The sequence below is a fragment of the Zalophus californianus genome, chromosome 15 (assembly GCF_009762305.2).
Source record: "Zalophus californianus isolate mZalCal1 chromosome 15, mZalCal1.pri.v2, whole genome shotgun sequence".
In the NCBI taxonomy this organism is placed as follows: Eukaryota; Metazoa; Chordata; class Mammalia; order Carnivora; family Otariidae; genus Zalophus; species Zalophus californianus.
This window is the reverse complement of record NC_045609.1, coordinates 8,449,516-8,468,609: the sequence shown is the minus strand read 5'-3', so window position 1 is coordinate 8,468,609 and position 19,094 is coordinate 8,449,516. Positions and strand designations below refer to the sequence as shown.

Genomic DNA, 19,094 nt, shown 5'->3' with positions numbered 1-19,094 from the left:
CAAGTCATCAGACACTTCTGTTTTGCTAATTGCCTCATAACTCCTTGGATACAGAAGGTAACTGGCCCCTTGGCTGGAGATTTCTTTGTGCACACACATACTCAGGCGGTGCTGCTTTCTCTCAGTGAAGGGACTTGGATGGGGCATGGAAGTATAAATCTCAGACTCAGACAATGAGACCATTTAATCACTTGCTGAGAAATTTATTTTCAGTTATAGGTCCTCCCTGGTTAGTATCAGAGATGAAGAAAAGAAAGGAGGGGGGACGAGAAGAGAGAAGGAAGGCCGGAAGGGGAGAGGGGTGGGAAGGAGGGGAAGGAGAAAGGGGAAAAAAGGAAGAAACTCATAAGGAAAACTAAATCTTGAGTCTCCCGGTATGTCTGTTTACATCGTAGTCTGGTTATGGTCAGGGCCGTGGATGTACTGCACTATAATCAAGGCAGAAATTGATGTAAGAACTAGTAAGGTGAATACCACAACTCTTGTCTTTGGTGTTTAAAGGAATATTCACTTTACCAAGTGACCAAGCATGACACAGACACTGCCCGAGATGGGAAGACAACCTCTAGTCAAATTGCCCTCTAACCAGGAAAACAAGGAACTTTTGCTTCACCTGGTCCCCGGGATCAAAAACCACTGGCTTGGTGCCCCAAACCCAGTTTTATGTTATATCGTGAAGTCTTCATACTTGAACATTCAAACCGTTGTGTGTCCTGGTTGATAAAAACTAGACACGGTTGACAGATTCTGAAAAACACAGAGAAACCTGTTATTATTTATGTAGTCTTAAGCCATCTGAAATTTTCTAATAATCAACAGTGCCATTTCTCCAACATGAATACACGTGCATGTGCGTGCGTGCCACAGATCCAAGGTACCAGACCCGGTAACGTAAGTGAATAGCTTGCCATAGCTGTAAAATAAAGCCATTCATTCTGGGACCGTTCTCACGTATCAGCCGTCCAGAAACACTCGTGATATCCATCAATAAGATTTCTATTACGAATGTAGTTAGAGCCCTGGCTTGGAGGAAGGGAGCAGACAAATGTCAAACGCTGAGGCTACCCACTCACCCTTGGGAATGAGAGCTTAAAGCCAGATTCACGCCCGTTGACTCCCTGTCTTTGAGAAATGCCTGGGTCACCTGCCTCTCTCTGTCACCTGTCAAATGGGTCAGCAGGTAGAGAGGAGGGTTGGAGAGACACCCCCCCCACCCTTGAACACGCCCCTTTCTCTCTCAAACTGCTTCTGTAACAGGGCGCTGTGTGGAGCCTGGTCAAACGGTGGCCCCTCATCATTCTGCTAAATCACTCGGTGACATATGGTGGACATTTCCCATGTGCCCAAGGACTAAAGTGGTTAAGGTCATGCTGACTCCCAGGCTCCTCTGGGAAACATGGGCCCATCAACCCTGTCTGCACTTCAGTTCCTATTTCCATTAACACCACATGTGGACTCGATTTAGAAACACAGCGTGACGCCCATTAAATCACGGCGCTCTCTCTCTATTTATGAACAGTTGAAGCAATATCTTCATTGCAGTCCACCTTTGTAGAGGAGTTTTTTGCAGTCCCTACTTCTCGAGGCCACTCCTCTCCGTGCTCAGGTCGTGAGGAAATGCCCTGGAAGGCCAGCGCAACAACAGGAATGTGCAGCCCGGGCCTGCCTCCGCCCCGGGTGCACAAGCTCAGTGTCTCTGGGCATCTCAGCAGGTGCTCTGGAGGCTTGGGCTGTTTATCTCCCCGCAAGCAGCTGAGCTGCCTCCCGTTCCTTGAGCAGAGCAGTGGAATGCAGTGGAAGAGACCCAGACCTCGGGCCACACAGATTAGAGAGTTTTGCGCTGAGGTCCCTATATGGTTGTGTTAGCCTGAATGCCGGGCCCAAGTCTGTCTTCGTTCCTTGTTTGGGAAGCAAGTGGGAGGGAAGCAGGCCAAGGGGCTATATAACCCTTCAGCGTTCAGCTTTCCCGAACACCACCCAGAGCGGAGGAGCCCAGCCAAGCATCGTCAGGGTAAGTGGCACGGACCCAGGGATGTGACTTCCCCGATCCCAGCAGCTCTGATATTACTCAGGACAACCAGACGTCATCTACGGAGATTTGGCTGGGCTGGTGCGCTCTGAAATTTCTGAATGAACACTGTAGTAGTGAAAGACTGTAGCTCTTAGCTTCTAATTACCGAACGTTGCAGGTGGGTGTGGGGGAGCAGGGCAAAAGGAGATGGAATGGAATCTCTGTGTCACTCTCTTGATACTAAGTCAGCAGCCCAGATCTTGCAGGGCGTTTCAGAGATGCAATCTAGCTATTTCCAGTAAATCATACATTTATTTATACTGAGACACTGGAAACTCCAGCACTTGTTTGCAGTTAGGTTTGGTGTGGGGATTTCTCACTGGACTGTGTTTTGGGGGCAGCCAAGGTGCCTGGAAGTGGGTTTTAGAAGTGAACAGAGTCTACTTGCCTGGTCTTTGCTGTTGACTATTTGTGCGTTTGCCTCTGGGTTCCTAGGCTCTGACTGGTAGTGGCTTCTGTAGGAAAGGCACGTCTCCTGAGAATGTCTGTGCATTTATACTTCAGGATGTGCATCGCACGGTTCCCTGGTCATTTGTCACAGAGTGCTGCAGGAAACCCACTGCATCTTTCTCTGTGAATAAAGAGGGAGGGAGCAGGGCGTGCATCTGACAACTGCTCTCGCATCTCAGCCTATGGGAAGTCTGGTTTGCATTTCTCTCACCCTGGTGAAGCGGGCAGGACTGCGGAGCCAGCCCTGCCGCCCCAGGCTGAGCTTCAACTTCGCTGTAAATCAGGGCTTGACTTGCTTCAGCCCAGACTGGAGTTTTCACGCTGAGATTTTCCTTCCATTTTGTGATCCATGACTAAATATGGTTTGCTTTTCAAGATGGATGAGCTGGGAACTGTAGTGTTCTCCCCAACCCCCCACCCCCCTCCCCCGCCCCGCCACTAACTACTCATTTTTGGCACAAGATGCACTGGAGGCAGTTGGAGCAACCCCCCTGACCAGGGGGCAGTTCCAAAAGCAGACACTCGAGTGTGTTTTACCTAATTAGGAAATGCTTTGCTCCAAACCTCCAAACCGAGCTGCTCATTCAGGTTATAGATAAGGGTTGTAAATCACTGAGCCAACTTCCTTCTGGGAACACAGAGACTTCTTCTCTAATGACAGTGCTCATCCGAGAGATTAGAAAATCCCTTCTGGACATTTTTTTTGCCAAATAAAAACTGAATTTACTGAATTTTGAGATTTTTTTTCTGCATGCTTGCTGATGCTGAGGGTCAGCCTCTCTTTTCTGCAGTATATTCAGACACTCCCCACCCCCCTCAAGCCCTCCTGGCCAAGAAGAGAGTTAGTAAGGACATGTGCACTCACGGTGATCGTCTCGTCACATTTTCAGAGTGTCTGTCCTATTTCCAAATAATTCATCCTGTTTTCAACTCTTTTGGTTTGGAAAGTCTGCTTAGCACATCCACAGACAGCCTGCCGCTTGGAGCCGGCTGCATCTCATACATGCCTCCAACTCTTACTGCCTGTTTTGTCTCGTCTCCTCTGCATTTCTCACTTCTCCTCCAGCTTCTTATTCTGCAAGGACGGAAGCCAGATCACACGAATGCCCAACGGAATCCGGTGTCTGGGAAGGGAAGAGGTGGGTGGGGATGGAAAGAGCATTCTCACGAGTGGAATCCAGAGGTCAAGCATCTCCACACTATGCTTGGAAAGAAAGCAAAGACTAGAAATACAAAGGTGTGGATACCGAGGGTAATTATATACTGATACCAATCATCATAACTTTAAAATTTATCGAGAACTCATAGTGTGTATGCCACCACAATTTATTTTCAATGCTTTTTTAAAAAAAATCTAACCCCCCATCATAAGAACTCCATGTAGCATGTACTGATTTTCTTGCTGTCTTACAGAGAAGGAAACTGTGATTTAGAGATTTAAATACTTTACTAAGTCACCCGGCTTCGAAGGGATTGGAGTCCGGACTCAAACCCAGGCAGTCTGACTGCGGAGCACAAGCCCCTAATCATCACGCTCTGTCATCTCCGTGGTCCTACCTTTACCAGTGTTGGGATCTTGGACAAGTCACTTCAATTCCTTGAGTCTTGATTTCCTTGTTTGTCAATTGCAGAGAACAGCACCCGTCCCAGATTTTAAAATGCATGGTCTCAGTTGAGGTTCATGCTCTTTGCAAAGGGTTACACGACAATTGGAAAGATACAACACTGATTTCCTGGGAATGATCTGGAAGAACTCCAACTGCAAAAGCATTTTTTTTTTCCTCACACCCCAGAAATTTCCTTAAAGGAATTGCCTTTTATATCTGGGTCTGGGTGTGCAGGGAGTTCACCAACTTAGAAGAATCTTCCTCAGCTTGAAATCTTAAAAATCTCGAAGTCGAGCAGAGAACTCTGGGTGTCCCTCTCTTTACGAGATATTTCCACCTAATTCTGCTTGGAAAAATGCAAGGGAATCTAAACTGAAAGTCAAGGAGGTAGCCAAAGGGACCTGACCTCTGATTCAACTCCCTTCCAACCGCCCTGCGTGCCCTTGAGCAAAATACTTCCTCTGGGTTTTCTCATTAATAAAAATGAGGGCGGTGAATGAAAACGGTCTCTCTAACAAACCTGCGATTTCCCAAATCTATAAAGTTGCTACTTTTGCTCCAACCTTTCAAATTTGGTGATAGGATCCAAGCGTAAGAGTAGAATATTAAAAATATTGTTTTATTACTAAAAGAATACATGGTCAATTTAGAAACCATGACAGGACCCAGGAAAGATCATTAAAAACACTTACAAAACCCACCGCTTCAAAATAATACCCATCAATGTCTTGGTAAATATAATTAATCTTTTTTCAATGCATAAAAATACATTTTTAAATAGACTCATACGATGTTATTTTCTCTAATCTCTTATTCTTACATGGAATATACTTTTCCCTATCCTTTATCTTTTCTAATGGCAGCAAGGTATTCTACTACCTGATGTGCAATTTATTAGACTCTCCCTCACTGGGATGCTTAGGTTAGCTGTGATTTTTATTAATGGAGAATAACGGCGGCCCCTAAAATTTAAAGCACCTTCTTAGAAAGTTTCAAATGGCTCTAATGGTTTTCCAAACATAAAATAACAGTTCTCAGGTCCCAGAAGAGAGTTCTCAACGCTTTACATTAAACATTTCAACATCTCAACATTTCCAAATTTTCCCATGCTGCCCGTCCTTCAAAGTCTGCCCTGTTAAGAAAATATTTAAACGTGATAACCTATCTAGAAAAATGTGTTTGGGTTGATACAGACAGCAAATGCCAGAAACTTCTTTAACATATGACAAATGACTTGTCTCCATGAAGATCTGGTCTCCTAGTCTGATATTCCCATCTGTGCTCTACAGTTGCTCATTCATTCACTTGCTTGGTCATTCTTTTTTTTTTTTTTTTTAAGATTTTATTTATTCATTTGAGAGAGAGAGAGAGAGAGAACACGAGCAGGTGGAGGGGCAGAGGGAGAGGGAGAAGGAGACTCCCCGCTGAACAGGGAGCCCAACGTGGGGTCAATACCAGGATCCCGAGATCACGACCTGAGCCGAAGGCTGATGATGCTTAACCGACTGAGCCACCCAGGCGCCCCTTGCTTGGTCATTGTTTAAAGTGCTTCTCAGATGATGGGCCAGCCACTGTGTTGGAGGCCAGTTATGAACATGGACTTCTGAGCTGTGGCTTGTAAAGAGCTTTCAGGCTACTTACTTTGAAATAAATGCTGTGATAAGGGCCTGTGGTGTGCGCTCTAGGAGTACAGAGAAGGAGTGGTCAGTCAAGCGCCAAAATTGTGGGATGATAGCTGCGTGGGCTTCGTCCCTGTTCCCCTAGGACCCTGTGAAGCAGCTCCATCAAAATGTGTGAAGAAGAGGACAGCACTGCCCTGGTGTGTGACAATGGCTCTGGGCTCTGTAAGGCTGGCTTTGCTGGGGACGATGCGCCCAGGGCTGTTTTCCCATCCATCGTGGGACGCCCCAGACATCAGGTGAGCAATATCATACCATAATTACCTAACGCAATACATATTGCTACATTGACAATCACATGACAACAGTGAAATGTACTAATGTATCAAGATAACGGCTGTGCACCTTAAACTCACACAATGTTGCACATCAAATGTATTCAGTAAAAAAATTCTGATTGGAATAGAGAGAAACGAGGCTGTAGATTAGGTCCCTCTATGTCTGTGTGTCCGTGGGTATCCACAGACCGTCTCTTGCTGTCTGCCCAGAAATTATGTAACCTTGTTATAAACATACCTCTGATGATCGATGTCTAGGAATAAGTATGAATTTCATACACCATGTAGACAGCTTATCTGGTGGGTGTCTATCAGACGTAAAGTTAACCCTTTCTCACAATTCCTTTTTGTCCCAATACGATCATCATCATCATCAGAAATACCGTGAGTTACCTAGTAACGCATGCCACAGCCACTCTTTGGAAAGAAATTAAAATAAATGCCTAGATCACTCACTCTCAAAGATCTTGAGATTAGATGGAAGGAGGCATTGCTACCAAATGTAATTTCACATATTTTAGGGGTCAGTGACAGAGGGGACAGCCACATAGTAATTTTACACAATTATACACAAAACGTTGGGGGCAGCCACATGGTAAAAACGGGAGAATTTCACCTTAGAAATTCTCCTTCGCATCAGCTACGTAGTTGCTCATTGAGCCTATCTATCTGATTGCTATTTATGGCTCTCAGTTTGGCATATAGTCATAAGAGTAAATAATAGCCTCTTCCAATGAATGAAATCTGAACTCAGTCTCTTTGTTGAGCTGTGTGCAATGGAGATACTTTGCACAAACCACTATTTATGGCTCTCTAGTAACCACGATTGCTTTGCAATTCCGAAAGTCACTCCGGTGCTGTTTAAAATCCCAACAATGAGAATTTCCTTTCTCGTGTTGCTTTTTCTAAGCTTCACTTTAATGATTAAAAACATACTTCTGACTAGGCAAATGTCTTAATGTTGATTGGTATGGAGTTATTTATTAGAAATCAAGCACTGAATGGTCACTTGCTTATATAATGCTTAGAAAATATTCACATCTCTTGGGTGGGTGACAACTTTAACAGTATAGTTTCAAGGATTTGTAAGAGGCAAAGTGCCATTTAACGTATATGTAAAATTTCATGCATTCATTTAACAAGTACTTATTGAGTGATAAATATGGTGAACAAGACAAGGACAACCTCCGCCCTAACAGAGCTCAGTAAGAAACAGAGCAGATAAAAAAATACAATGTAAAGTTGCTTTACCCACGGGGCCCTCTGCTATTTAGAGACCAATTCACGCCTGTTGCCCATCAACGGAGGCACGACGTTGTTTAAGAGCATAGTGACCATAAGACAGAATGTCAAGCGGCTGGCACCAAAAGAGGAACTTCCTATTGCAATGATTTAACTCTTTGTGATTGGATCATAGTCGGTTCGTAAGTTCTGGGGGCGGCTGACTCGGGCTGTGTTGAATCTTTGTAGGGAGTGATGGTGGGAATGGGACAAAAAGACAGCTACGTGGGTGACGAAGCACAAAGCAAAAGGGGAATCCTGACCTTGAAGTACCCGATAGAACACGGCATCATCACCAACTGGGACGACATGGAAAAGGTACCGGGAGCTTCTCTGTAGGTTGAGCCTTCGGGATGCGTAATTTTCCGTGGCCTGGTTCAAAACATCTTGCTACTGTTGAAAAAAAAAAAAATCCTGAAATGCTTCTAAAAAAAATAAAAAAATCCCTTGCCTAACAGGGTTTATAAACTAGTTAGAGGGAGACTGTTTTGCAGATGAGAACAGTAGCCCTTTGCCAGGGGTGGGAATTAATAGTCTGTTGGCTCAGTCAACTGGATTACCCTCCCAGGGCCAGCAGCCAGGAGAATTAACCCACCCCCACCCCCCTTGCTCACCAGCAGCAAAAAGGCTGTGCCTCCCAGGGGAGGAGAGGAGCCGGGCCACCTCTGCCCCACCCATGCTGCAAAGCTTTTCACTAATCACCCCGAACATTTTTTTTTTTTAAGTGTTTTAGTTTTCACTATAGAAGCGGGACCCATGATTTGGTACATTCCTGAATGTTCCCCAGTATACTGAAGCACAAGGAACTGACAAAAATTTTTAAATGTTTTAGAAAGTACCTCTCTGTGTCGCATTAAGTGAATGCTTTATCTCCCAATTTCATATAAATAGAGCTTGTGGGAAGAGTTAAATCCTAGGGCTTTTTTTTTTTTTTTTTTTTTTAGATTGGTAGGGAGCAAATGAGGGTGGGGAGGGGAGGAGGGGCAGGGGGAGAGAGAGAATCTTAAGCAGGCTCCACACCCAGTGCGGCGGAGCCCAGTGCAGGGCTCGATCTCACCACCCCGAGATCATGAACTGAGCTGAAATCAAGAGTCAGATACTTAACCGACTGAGCCACCCAGGCGCCCCAAATCCTAGGATTTTAATGTTTGTTATTAGGCATCGTAGAAACACAAGTGATTGGAGAAAAAGCAGACAGGCTAATGAGAAAATGACATTAATTTTTTTAATGTAGCAAAATAATAGAACCACAATATCTGGACTTTTATTTGTCAGCTCCCTACACACACACACACACACACACACACTCACACACACACACTCACACACACAGTCTCACCAGTTTAAGAGAAAATAGTATTGCTAGAATTTATCAGTAATAATGCCAAGGACTCTACTTCTCTTCAACAGCATTTCACTAGGTTTGCTTTGTCTGAGATGCCGGATTTGGTTAAAGCTACAATTTGCACAGAGGAGAAGGTATTAATAGCTAAGTAGGAAATACTCTTAAGAGTTTCTCCATGAGGCTGGCAGCATCTCAGCATGCATGCACCTAGAGAATTGGGATGAATAAAGAATTTTGTCATTTCTAAAGCTGAAATTTAGAGTGTCTTCTGGAGAGAGAGAGGCGAGAGAGGGGGTTGGGAGAGAAGTTTGCCAGCGGGGGGGGGAGGGGTTGGTTGTTTTCTCAGTGTGACATTTCGGGGTAACCACAGTATATAGTATGACTGGCAGAATTTCTTGAGCACTCTGCTACTTTTATTCCATCAAAGGAGTACAACATTCAAGAGCCTTCTTTCCTTTTTAGAAACCACAACTTCAAAACCAAAGAAACTGGAACAAGATAAAGAATCTTTAAAGTCAATCTGGCTTTTGTGGATTTATAAAAACTTTTGCAAGCAGTTCTTGTTTTGTTTTGTTTTGTTTGTTGCAGTTCTGGATGAACCTAATATTCCTAGTGCTAACGGAGACTTTTCAGGCCCTTAAAAATAATTAATTTGGCCCTTTTTACAATGGCCTGTTCTTTTTGGCATTGATGATTAAAGAGGATGCTCAGCCATGAAGCGAACACACTCGTGTCCAAAGTGCATCATACGGCTGCGCTATCAATAGGCACAGGCTATTTTCAAAACACCTGAAGGCCAAATACCTGCCCACGAACGGAAGGTCTGGAGCGTGCCCGTGAAGGCAGGCTTCTCCCAGCCCTGGAGAGCAGCGAGGGGACGGAGGGGCGGAGGTGGAGACAGGGACACCTGTCTTCTTAGCATGGGTTACAGAGGGAAATTTCCCAAAAAGTATTAAAAATGGTGACCAGATTTTCAGGTCAGTTTCATTCATCTATTCATTCATTCACTCATTTGTCCCTTTACTTGCTAAACTAAATCATTTTCCCATGAATATTAACTAAAGTGGTAGAAGGGGTAAAGATACAGTTGGCACCCGGCTGGTTCAGTCTGAAGAGCATGAGGCTCCTGATCTTGGGGCTGTGAGTTCAAACTCCACACTGGGCGTAGAGATTACTTTAAACAAAGGTACGGTTGATTAATAATAATAATATTTATTCTGGGCCAGGTGCTGGAGTAAATAGTAACTCTAGGGTTCTCGCCAAGACATACTAGTTATTTTCATACTACCCATGTGAGGTGAGCTGGGAAGGATTAAAATGTGCCTTAGCTTGCACAACCAAGAAGTGGTTGAGCTGGGATTTGAACCCAGATTTGATGCTAGACCCCGTGCCCTCAACCGCTAAGCCATCCTGCCCCACTGACCTCGGTTTGGGTTTTCGCTGAGTCACTTCCTTGATGTGAATCCTTGGGTAAGTTACCCCTAGTCTTTGAGTTTCAGTCCCCAGGCCAGTAGAAATGTGGATGTTTCGTGAGGGCTTGTAACATGCAGTTTGGTCCTAGTTTCAGCTAGCTCCTTCTGGGGGTCCGCAGCCCTCCACAACATCACCTCATTGTGTTTCTCCCCGGTCCCCCACTAGATCTGGCACCACTCTTTCTACAATGAGCTTCGCGTTGCCCCTGAAGAGCATCCAACTCTGCTCACTGAGGCGCCCCTGAACCCCAAGGCGAACCGGGAGAAAATGACCCAGGTAAATAGCCACTCCAGGATCCAGCACTCTGGGGCTTGGGGAGAGTCCTATTTGAAAGGGATGGGACAGGGCAGCAGAGAGGAGGCCCACCCCGACAGCCCACTCGCAGACCAACAATTTTCCAGGAACTTGGGGATTCCCAAGGACAGAAACATCTTGATGGTACTCAGATCCTTACCGGGGGAACTGCTCCTCGACTCCAAAAGCAATAGGAAATTAGAATATGTAATGGGAAAGGTTGGATGTGTTAAGTTAACAACTTCTAAGGAGAAATCATTTCAAAATGCGGGGTCACACACAGCCAGGGATCTGTCGCTTCTCAGCTACGTGAGCTTAACGAATCCACTTAATTTCTTGGATTCCTGGTTTCCTTGTCTATGTGTCGGGAATAAGACTAGTACTATTATTTTTTCAAAGTGTTGATGTGAAGATCAATGAGGCAAAATGTCAAGCGTGTTTTGCGGTGCCTGATATAATAAACGTTTCACAAATAATAGTTTTTACTGTCATCATTGTGACTTGTCTGAAGCTCAAAGACGTTCCAGTAGGAGATCATCCATTTCACCAGCCAGACAAGCCTTCCAGTTTGGATGAACTATCAAATAAAAACATCCCATGTCAGCTTGGTGCTTGCTAGGGTGAAGCTCTGGGTTAAGTGGTTTACGTGCCTTGTCTCTTTAAATCTGAACCACGTGAAGCAGGTTATATTCTATAAATGAGTATACAGTGATATATCTGATTACACAAATGAACAATTCAAGGATCGCATACACGAGATGAGTGTCCCCAGGTCAGACAGCTAGAAGCGGCAGAGGCTGCAATTGACCTTGGATCTCTGGGATCAATAAATGTAAATACTGCAGGGCCTTTTCCTCAGAAGAGCTCTTGATTGGCATGCTTACATCAACACACGGCGCGGTCATCCTCTGCAGGGGGACCTCTGTGCGCCTGGGTGTCCCACCACGTGGTGAGCGATGTCGTTTCTGATGGGCGTTCTTGTTCCTGGGAATGGTGTGGGGGCAGAAAAGCAGTTGGGAAGCACGGAGGTGTAGCAAACGGTGTCAGACATTCTGGTGGATAGACCAGGCAGGGTTTGGTGGATGGAGAAGTGGAGGCCCGTGGGCATCTCTGGGTGCGTGGCCTTCTCACAAGTGACCTGCGGCGGCTCCGGTCTTGTCCCCAGACTGTGTGAGCTGAGGCACTGGTGTTCATATAGGGCCCTCTGCTACCAAGCAGGCATTTCTCATCTTCCAGGATCAAGGTCCCTTCCACTGCAGCCAAAGTGGCCTTGGATTCTACGGCTGACATTGACTCAGCAACTACATGAAAAAAATGGAACAGATGAACAGGAACCTCAGGCGAATCACAGAAATGGGCTCTTTCCCAACCGGTCTGAGCTTCTGGTCAAGGGTCTCCTTCTGTAAGACCAGAGAAGTCCGAACCTGAATGTCATCTTCTCTTTGTCTTTTGGCTTTGATATCGTGAACAGGTCCTAGGCTGCTCACACTGGGAGCTCGCCTAGTCCAGACCCCTCCGTTTACAGTTGAGCGACCAGGGAGGAAGCCCACAGGGGTCAGCTGCATACCCCCACCCGTCATGTGTGCACCGCGCCCCCTCCCTTCCCTGCACCCTCAGGGCACAGCGTCCTCTGCCCCGAGCCCGGCGGGCGCGTCTGTATTCTGAGCCCACCTGCAGGGGGCGCTCTCTTGACCATCCTGGCCGAGACTGGCAGCAGCGTCACCAACTTAGCGCTTTGGCTTGCTTTGCAGATTATGTTTGAGACTTTCAACGTCCCGGCTATGTATGTGGCTATCCAGGCAGTGCTGTCCCTCTACGCCTCTGGACGCACGACCGGTAGGTGGGAGCCCAGGTTGGGTGCACCGTCCATGACGGGGTTTGGTTGTAATGGCTGTAAACGTGGCGTTTGGACGGACTGGGGGGGTAGCTAGAACTGACAAGCCTGATCCCAGCCCACCTTGAAAAATAAGCTCTCGAGCTCCTATTTCCAGCAGGCCTTTTTTCCTCTCTCTTTCTCCTCTTTCTCTGTCTTCCCCAAGCGCTGTCCTGCCTCTTCTACGCTCTCACAGGCTCTCTCTCTTCTCTTTCAAATCAGAGGCTCAGAAACTCCCCTGCCGCTCGGCCAGCCAGGGCCCGCGCACCTGCTGCCGCGCTCCCTTTCATCGCGCCCGTTTGTCCCCCAGGCATCGTGCTGGACTCCGGGGACGGCGTCACCCACAACGTGCCCATCTACGAGGGCTACGCCCTGCCCCACGCCATCATGCGTCTGGACCTGGCCGGCCGCGACCTCACCGACTACCTCATGAAGATCCTGACTGAACGCGGCTACTCCTTCGTGACCACCGGTGAGACGGGTGGGAGGGAGGGCCGGGGGTGAAGGGCCCGCGCCTCCTTCACAGCGCCGTGCAGGACCCTGGTGACCGTCCGGGGAAACAATGGGAGGGGCCCGTGCGGGTGGCAAGGCCTGACTCCAAGGCCCACAACAAAGCACGGCCTTTTTGGCTCAAAGTGATGGTTGGCGCTCTTGGAGACACCAGGGAAGGGCCCGGGGCCCGGTCCTGCCCCTCGCCAGCGGGGTGACCCAACCTCACCAAACCATCTGTAGAATGGGGGGGGGGGTCACCCCTCACATGATTGTCGTATTGAATGACACCAAGCACATGGAATTCCTAGCACTGAGTAATTCCACATTTGTAAGTCAGTAAGTCCATAATTGTTAGCTAGTTTGAAGGCCAACCCAGCAGGAAGCTGTTCACACGTGTCTTTGGCCTCCAAGCTGGTGCCGCCCCGGCCGTATCTGCAAGAGGTGACCTCAGCAGGTGCTGACACGTTAGGGCGTCCTCAGCGCCCATGGCCCTGGCTGCCTGCCCTGCCCCCCCATCGAGCTGGTGTTGTCCACACGTTTCCATGTCTGGACACGCCTGAGGTTTATTATAGACTCTGAGCTTGAGCTCTTGTGGGTGTTAAATTTCTTTCTGGGGTAAGGAGTTGAATTCGTTCCTACATTCCTCTTCTGCTCGCCACAAAAGAACCCCAGAAAATTTCCAAAAGGCCCCAGGGGCCAGGTGCAACCAATAGCTTAGAAGTTCAGAGTGCAGGAGTCTGAAAGGTACTGCTTGCCTGCTTCTTCCACACCTCCTTCACTATGCATCACTGAGCCTCCCGGGTCAGGACCGGTCCTGAGCCAGGGCCTGCCTCCTTCTGGAAGGTGATGAATATGCCAGCGGTGTGAACTGGGACCTACCCGGGCCAGGCAACATGGGTGTCTGGAGCTTTTTGAAAACTGTAGGGGCCCCAAAGCATAAGACTTCCCGGTCAACTGAAAATCCAATGTAACAAACTACTATAAGACAATTGTAACAGAGAGTGAATAGTTAATCCTGAAAAAAAAAAAAAATCCCAAATGTAACGTATAGAAGGATGCCCTGCTCTGTGCCTTTAGCTAGCTCCTTTTCTTCCTGTCATGCATTTTCCAGACCGTATTTTCGAGGAGCCTACCTCTCTGCTACGGACAGAAGTGGCTCCCTCGAGGACCTAGAGTTTAATTGCCATTAGGGATTTGGGGTTGCAGGATATCGAATTTACACATGTTTTTGAAGGAACCCTTCTTGGAGGAGAGACCCAAGTAAGGTGGGTGGATTTTCACCACCTGCACAAACCCTTATGTTTGTGTCTTGACAGCTGAGCGTGAGATCGTCCGGGACATCAAGGAGAAGCTCTGCTACGTGGCTCTGGACTTTGAAAACGAGATGGCCACAGCTGCATCCTCTTCCTCCCTTGAGAAAAGCTATGAGCTACCTGATGGGCAGGTGATCACCATCGGGAACGAGCGCTTCCGCTGCCCGGAGACCCTGTTCCAGCCCTCCTTCATCGGTAGGCTTCAATGTCCTGTCCTTGGGCGGGGGGGGGGAAGCACCCTAGCCCCCCGAATCCAGCCAGCCCCTGGCTCTCAGCACCCTTCTGCATGTGGGGACCTGGACCAGGGGCCACAAGACCAAATGCATTTCTAAACCAGGGCAAGGGAAAGAGTGTCCGATTTCTAGGGAGAGCAGAAGGACGTCAGGAAAGGAGTTTTCTTTCTAAGCAAACATGGTCTATGCTGGAGTCAAGCCAAAAGCATCCTTGGCGTGGGGAGTATGATGAAAAAATCAGATATTGCCTGTGCTGAGGACACAGTGGAGCCATCGATGGATGGGAAGAATGTGCTGAATGCTGAGACTTTGGGAGGAGTGAAGGGTTGGAGGGAGAGGAAAACGTTAAAGCATTAGCATTGACCTTGGACAAAGGTTAGCATAGTTGTTTACAGAGGGTGGGCTCTGGGAGGGATGAGCCCGGGCTTGGGTCTCAGTTCTCCTGTCATGATCTCGGGAAGGTCACTCAATGTCCCCAAGCCTCCATGTCCTCATGTATAAAATGAGGGCTGTGATGGTACCTGTATCACAGGGTGGCTGTAAGAAGTACGGTGTGGGACACGTAGCCCAACGCCTGGCCGAAACAAACACTCAGTAACTATTAGATATTGTTAATAATGAATAATTAGGTATTATTACGATTACATTCCAGCATCGCAAAAGGTGAACGGCCACCTGGAGGTTCTTTGCCAAAGACCCACATCAGAAATTTTTAAAAATTCAGAAAAAAAAAACAACAACCCCAACCAAACAGCTATTATCAAAATTGAAGGGAAAGGAGACTTTGTCCAAATCAGATGAAGCACCTTCCCTGGGATTCGGTGCCCTTTGGCTTTGAGGGGTGCGAGCAAAGAGAGCAGGCTTGGGGTAGTCCTGAGCTATGCCTGGGCACCAGCTCTGCACCGGACCTCCTGCAGGGAGCCTGAGACTCTGCCCTTACTTGAATCCCACATAGTGGTGAGTCTGTTAACAATCAGCCCTTGCCCCCTAGAGGTGCCGCAGCGAGGCTTCCTCACTAGATGAGAGGTGGGAGCGCATGGAGACTCTAAGGATGGGCGGTTCCCACACTGCGATGCCTACCTAGCTTCAGTCCAACGTAAGACCCTCATGCAGCTCTTCCTGGGTTTTGCCCACCACCCAAGGATCATGGCCCGTGTCTCCTTTGCAGGGATGGAGTCTGCTGGCATCCATGAAACCACCTACAACAGTATCATGAAGTGTGACATTGACATCAGGAAGGACCTCTATGCTAACAACGTCCTCTCGGGGGGTACCACCATGTACCCCGGCATTGCTGACCGCATGCAGAAGGAGATCACCGCGCTGGCGCCCAGCACCATGAAGATCAAGGTATGGTTCGGGGTCAGGTGCCACGGCTATGCTTCAGGCTATGAGACCAACTCCATCACCAGACGAGACGGGCCCTTCAGAGGCCACGTCGTGCTCACGTGTGCTCGTGGTTTCCAGGGCTAAGCGGTAGGTCCACATCCACAAGTTCTGCTCTTTATAGGATTTAAGTCAATCCGGTTCATCAGAGAAGCTAAATTATTTTGCACAAAATTTAATCTGTAATTACTCTTGTCCCTCAGCTATTTTCAGGAGTGAAGTTCATCAGAGCTCCCCGTGTGCGCATATCCCTTCATTTTTCTTTTGAGATGTAACTCACATGTAACATTCTATTAGTTTCAGGTGTACAACATAATTCAATATTTGCATATATTGTGAAATGATCCCCATGGTAAATCTAGATGATTTCCATCATATCTCTTAAAAATAGACACGGTGTCATTTTCCCCCATCACAGAACTAGTGCATTTCACACATAGAACATTATGAAAAATCAGATGAGCCAGACGTGTTTCCAAAGAGGTCTAAATGCTGTAGATTCTATAGCATGTACTCTTTTTCCAAAAGTGATCACAGCTCAGTGGCCAAGAATTAGAGCGGTACCTTCAGCTCTCTGCCTGGCACTCCTTTTGATCTAGGTGCTCAGAAGCACGGAATCCCTCCAGGATGGCCAAGCTCGGTCCCCGAGCTCCCAAAGACCCTTATGTTATGTGTTGAGTCCCAGTCGTGGGAACTCAGAGATTAAAAGGAGATGGTTCTTTGGAGGCAACTTACATGTGCCTGGCGACTTCTCAAAAGCTGTTATCCCGCTCTGAAATCAGAAGCCACGCTGGGACTCTCTGACCCATGTCCCAGGGAGCAGAAGAGAGGACACTCCGCCTGCAGATCACACCCGCGCGCGCGAGAAGTATTCAAACACATTTCTCTGTTATTTGCACTCCCTTGTCCTTTTTTGAAGAGGGTTTGCAGATAACAGAAAGAGAGCGGAGCTCTTTGCCTGCATCACAGGCTCTGAAAGACTGCGTGGTAAGAGGAGAGACTGTTTCCTGAGGCTGGTGTTTCTTGAATGCTCCTCTGATCGGCTGTCTCCCCCTCTCCCTCGGACACCTGCCGGAGGGACATGCAACCAGCTCTGGGCTCACTGACAAAGCCTGCCCAGGTGGCGGTGTACTACAGACGGCAGCGGCAGCCAAAGCTGGCCCGGTCCTGCTTCCCCAAACCTGGCTTCTCGAATAACACAAATGTGGAACGTGGGGCTCCCGTGTGGGGAGAGAAAACCCGTTAAAAAATCTGGGGCCATAGGGTGATGACTTTAGGGAAAACCGAAACTGGATGGTGGGGGTTATAGGAACTCTGGACTGTCTTTTACCTACCACCTTTCTGTTCAGCTAAAATTACCCCCAAATGGAAAGGTTGTTTCTAAAACAAAATGAAGCTAAACAGAACCACACCTGGAAGAGATCCAGGTTTGAATATCGGGTCTGACAGGTGCACAACCAGTGTGACCTACATCAGTTACGTAAACCTCTCTCAGACTCTGTTTCCCCATGTGTAACATGGCACTAATTCAATACTCTCTAAACTGCCTTGAGGTAGCACGTGTAAAACGCTTAGCATCGTGCTAGGCACATAGTAGGTGCTCAGTGAATATCAGCTACGTGTATGAAAAATAAACGTTCAAACAGAGCTTGGAGGATACACAGAAATTAAACCTTTCCACCGTGGTTTCGGAAATACCTTGTCTTTTTGCCCAAGGGTCCATATTCGTCTCTACCTAAGTATCCAAGTCGGGAGTGAGATTGGGAAGTGCTCAGCTGTACCTATGTTTCGGGGTTCCTGCGGGTAGACGGGACCCCTGGCATGAGTCAGGGAGAGCCAGCCAGGGCAGCTTACTGGCACCTACTCCAGGGAAATGGTCATCCAGCAGGGGACCCTGAGCCCTCCAGTGTGAAACAGTGCATCTCAGTGGCCTTAAACAGGTGGAAGAAGACTCGTAGAGTAAGTTCGGAGACTCTCATTGGAGAGTTTCTAAATTCACTAGTCGCCTCCGTTGGCTTGGGGTCGGGAGGGGGGGCGGTTTGGGCCAGGCGTCTGACAGCTGAGACCGTCCCTGCTGTCCACGGGCCTCCAGCGAGGTCCACCCAGTCTGCACCCTGGGGGAATGCCCGGCCCTGTTTTCGTATGCTAACGGTCCTTCTTTCTCATCCTGGCCAACAGATCATCGCCCCTCCGGAGCGCAAGTACTCTGTCTGGATCGGGGGCTCCATCCTGGCTTCTCTGTCCACGTTCCAGCAGATGTGGATCAGCAAACAGGAATACGACGAGGCCGGGCCGTCCATTGTCCACCGCAAATGCTTCTAAAACACGTCCTTGCTCTCTGTCTCTGGCACAACTGTGAATGTTATGTGGAGTAATGCCTTCAGTTCTTTTCCAAATCATTCCTAGCCAAAGCCCTGACTTGTTACCTATGTGTTTTTTAATAAATCTGAAATATGTTACTGGTAACCTGCGGACTTGGCCTCTGACGGGCACCCTGCGCGCCCCTGTTTCTGTAGGTGGACCGGTGGCTCCCCCTAGTGGTGGATCCTGGGGCACGACACGGGTAGGACGGGCTCGCTCACACTAACCTGGGAAGTCCGGCTAAATGCTGTCCGTGGGAAGAATTTGAAAATACACGGGAGATAAATGGAAATGTGGATGAAAGTGTATCAATAGGATAGCCCACCCTGACTTCACAACCTGCCGGGTCATTACGTTACCTTGCTCTCTTATGACCTCAGTACTGGGAGCCTGATGTGCGAAAACAGAATTACAATAACTCTGTGTATTATAGATACACGGATGTATGATTACGATATATATGAAACACATGAAACAATAAACATACAGATTTTCCTCGACTTGCAACGAGCTTACATCCCGACAAACCCAACCTGAGTTGGAGATATCGCAAGTCGAAATGCATTTAATGCACCTAACTACGGAACATGGTGGATGAGTCCAGCCGACCTCAAATGTGCTCAGAACACTGACAGTAGCCTCCAGTTGGGCAAAACCATCTAGCACAAAGCCTGTTTTATATATAAAAAAAAAAAAAAACAAAAGAACAAGTGCTGGATAGCTCAGGTAATTTATGAAATACTGTAAAGTGAAAGACAGGATGACTGCATGGGTCCGAAATAGCGGGAAATGTGTTTGTCCTCGACCCTGGGAGCTCTGTTCGCTGCTCCCACCCAGTCTCAAGAGGGCGTATCTACCGCACAGCGCTAGCCCGGGGAAAGATCAAAATTCAAAGTAGTTTCTACCGAATGCCTTTTGCTTTCACACCATCATAAAGTCGAAAAATCTTAAGTCGAAC

The 19,094-nt window shown here is 47.7% G+C and overlaps 1 protein-coding gene across 1 annotated transcript; it reads left to right on the top strand.

Annotated features, from left to right (window-relative positions):
- The first annotated feature begins 1,869 nt into the window (after positions 1-1,869).
- Positions 1,870-18,239, top strand: ACTA2 (actin alpha 2, smooth muscle). Its single transcript, XM_027596306.1, has 9 exons — positions 1,870-2,011; positions 5,893-6,046; positions 7,556-7,684; positions 10,350-10,460; positions 12,230-12,314; positions 12,662-12,823; positions 14,160-14,351; positions 15,558-15,739; positions 17,954-18,239. The coding sequence occupies exons 2-9, from the start codon at positions 5,918-5,920 to the stop codon at positions 18,095-18,097; spliced, it is 1,134 nt and encodes a 377-aa protein (XP_027452107.1). The 5' UTR covers positions 1,870-2,011; positions 5,893-5,917; the 3' UTR covers positions 18,098-18,239.
- Positions 18,240-19,094: the final 855 nt, after the last annotated feature.

What these genes read in the sequence shown, in the direction of transcription:
- ACTA2 (XM_027596306.1), top strand. Translation starts at nt 5,918, where the DNA reads ATGTGTGAAGAAGAGGACAGCACTGCCCTGGTGTGTGACAATGGCTCT. An exon ending in GTTCCAGCCCTCCTTCATCG is followed by an intron (nt 14,352 to 15,557) that starts GTAGGCTTCAAT and finishes TCTCCTTTGCAG; the next exon opens with GGATGGAGTCTGCTGGCATC. An exon ending in CCAGCACCATGAAGATCAAG is followed by an intron (nt 15,740 to 17,953) that starts GTATGGTTCGGG and finishes CCTGGCCAACAG; the next exon opens with ATCATCGCCCCTCCGGAGCG.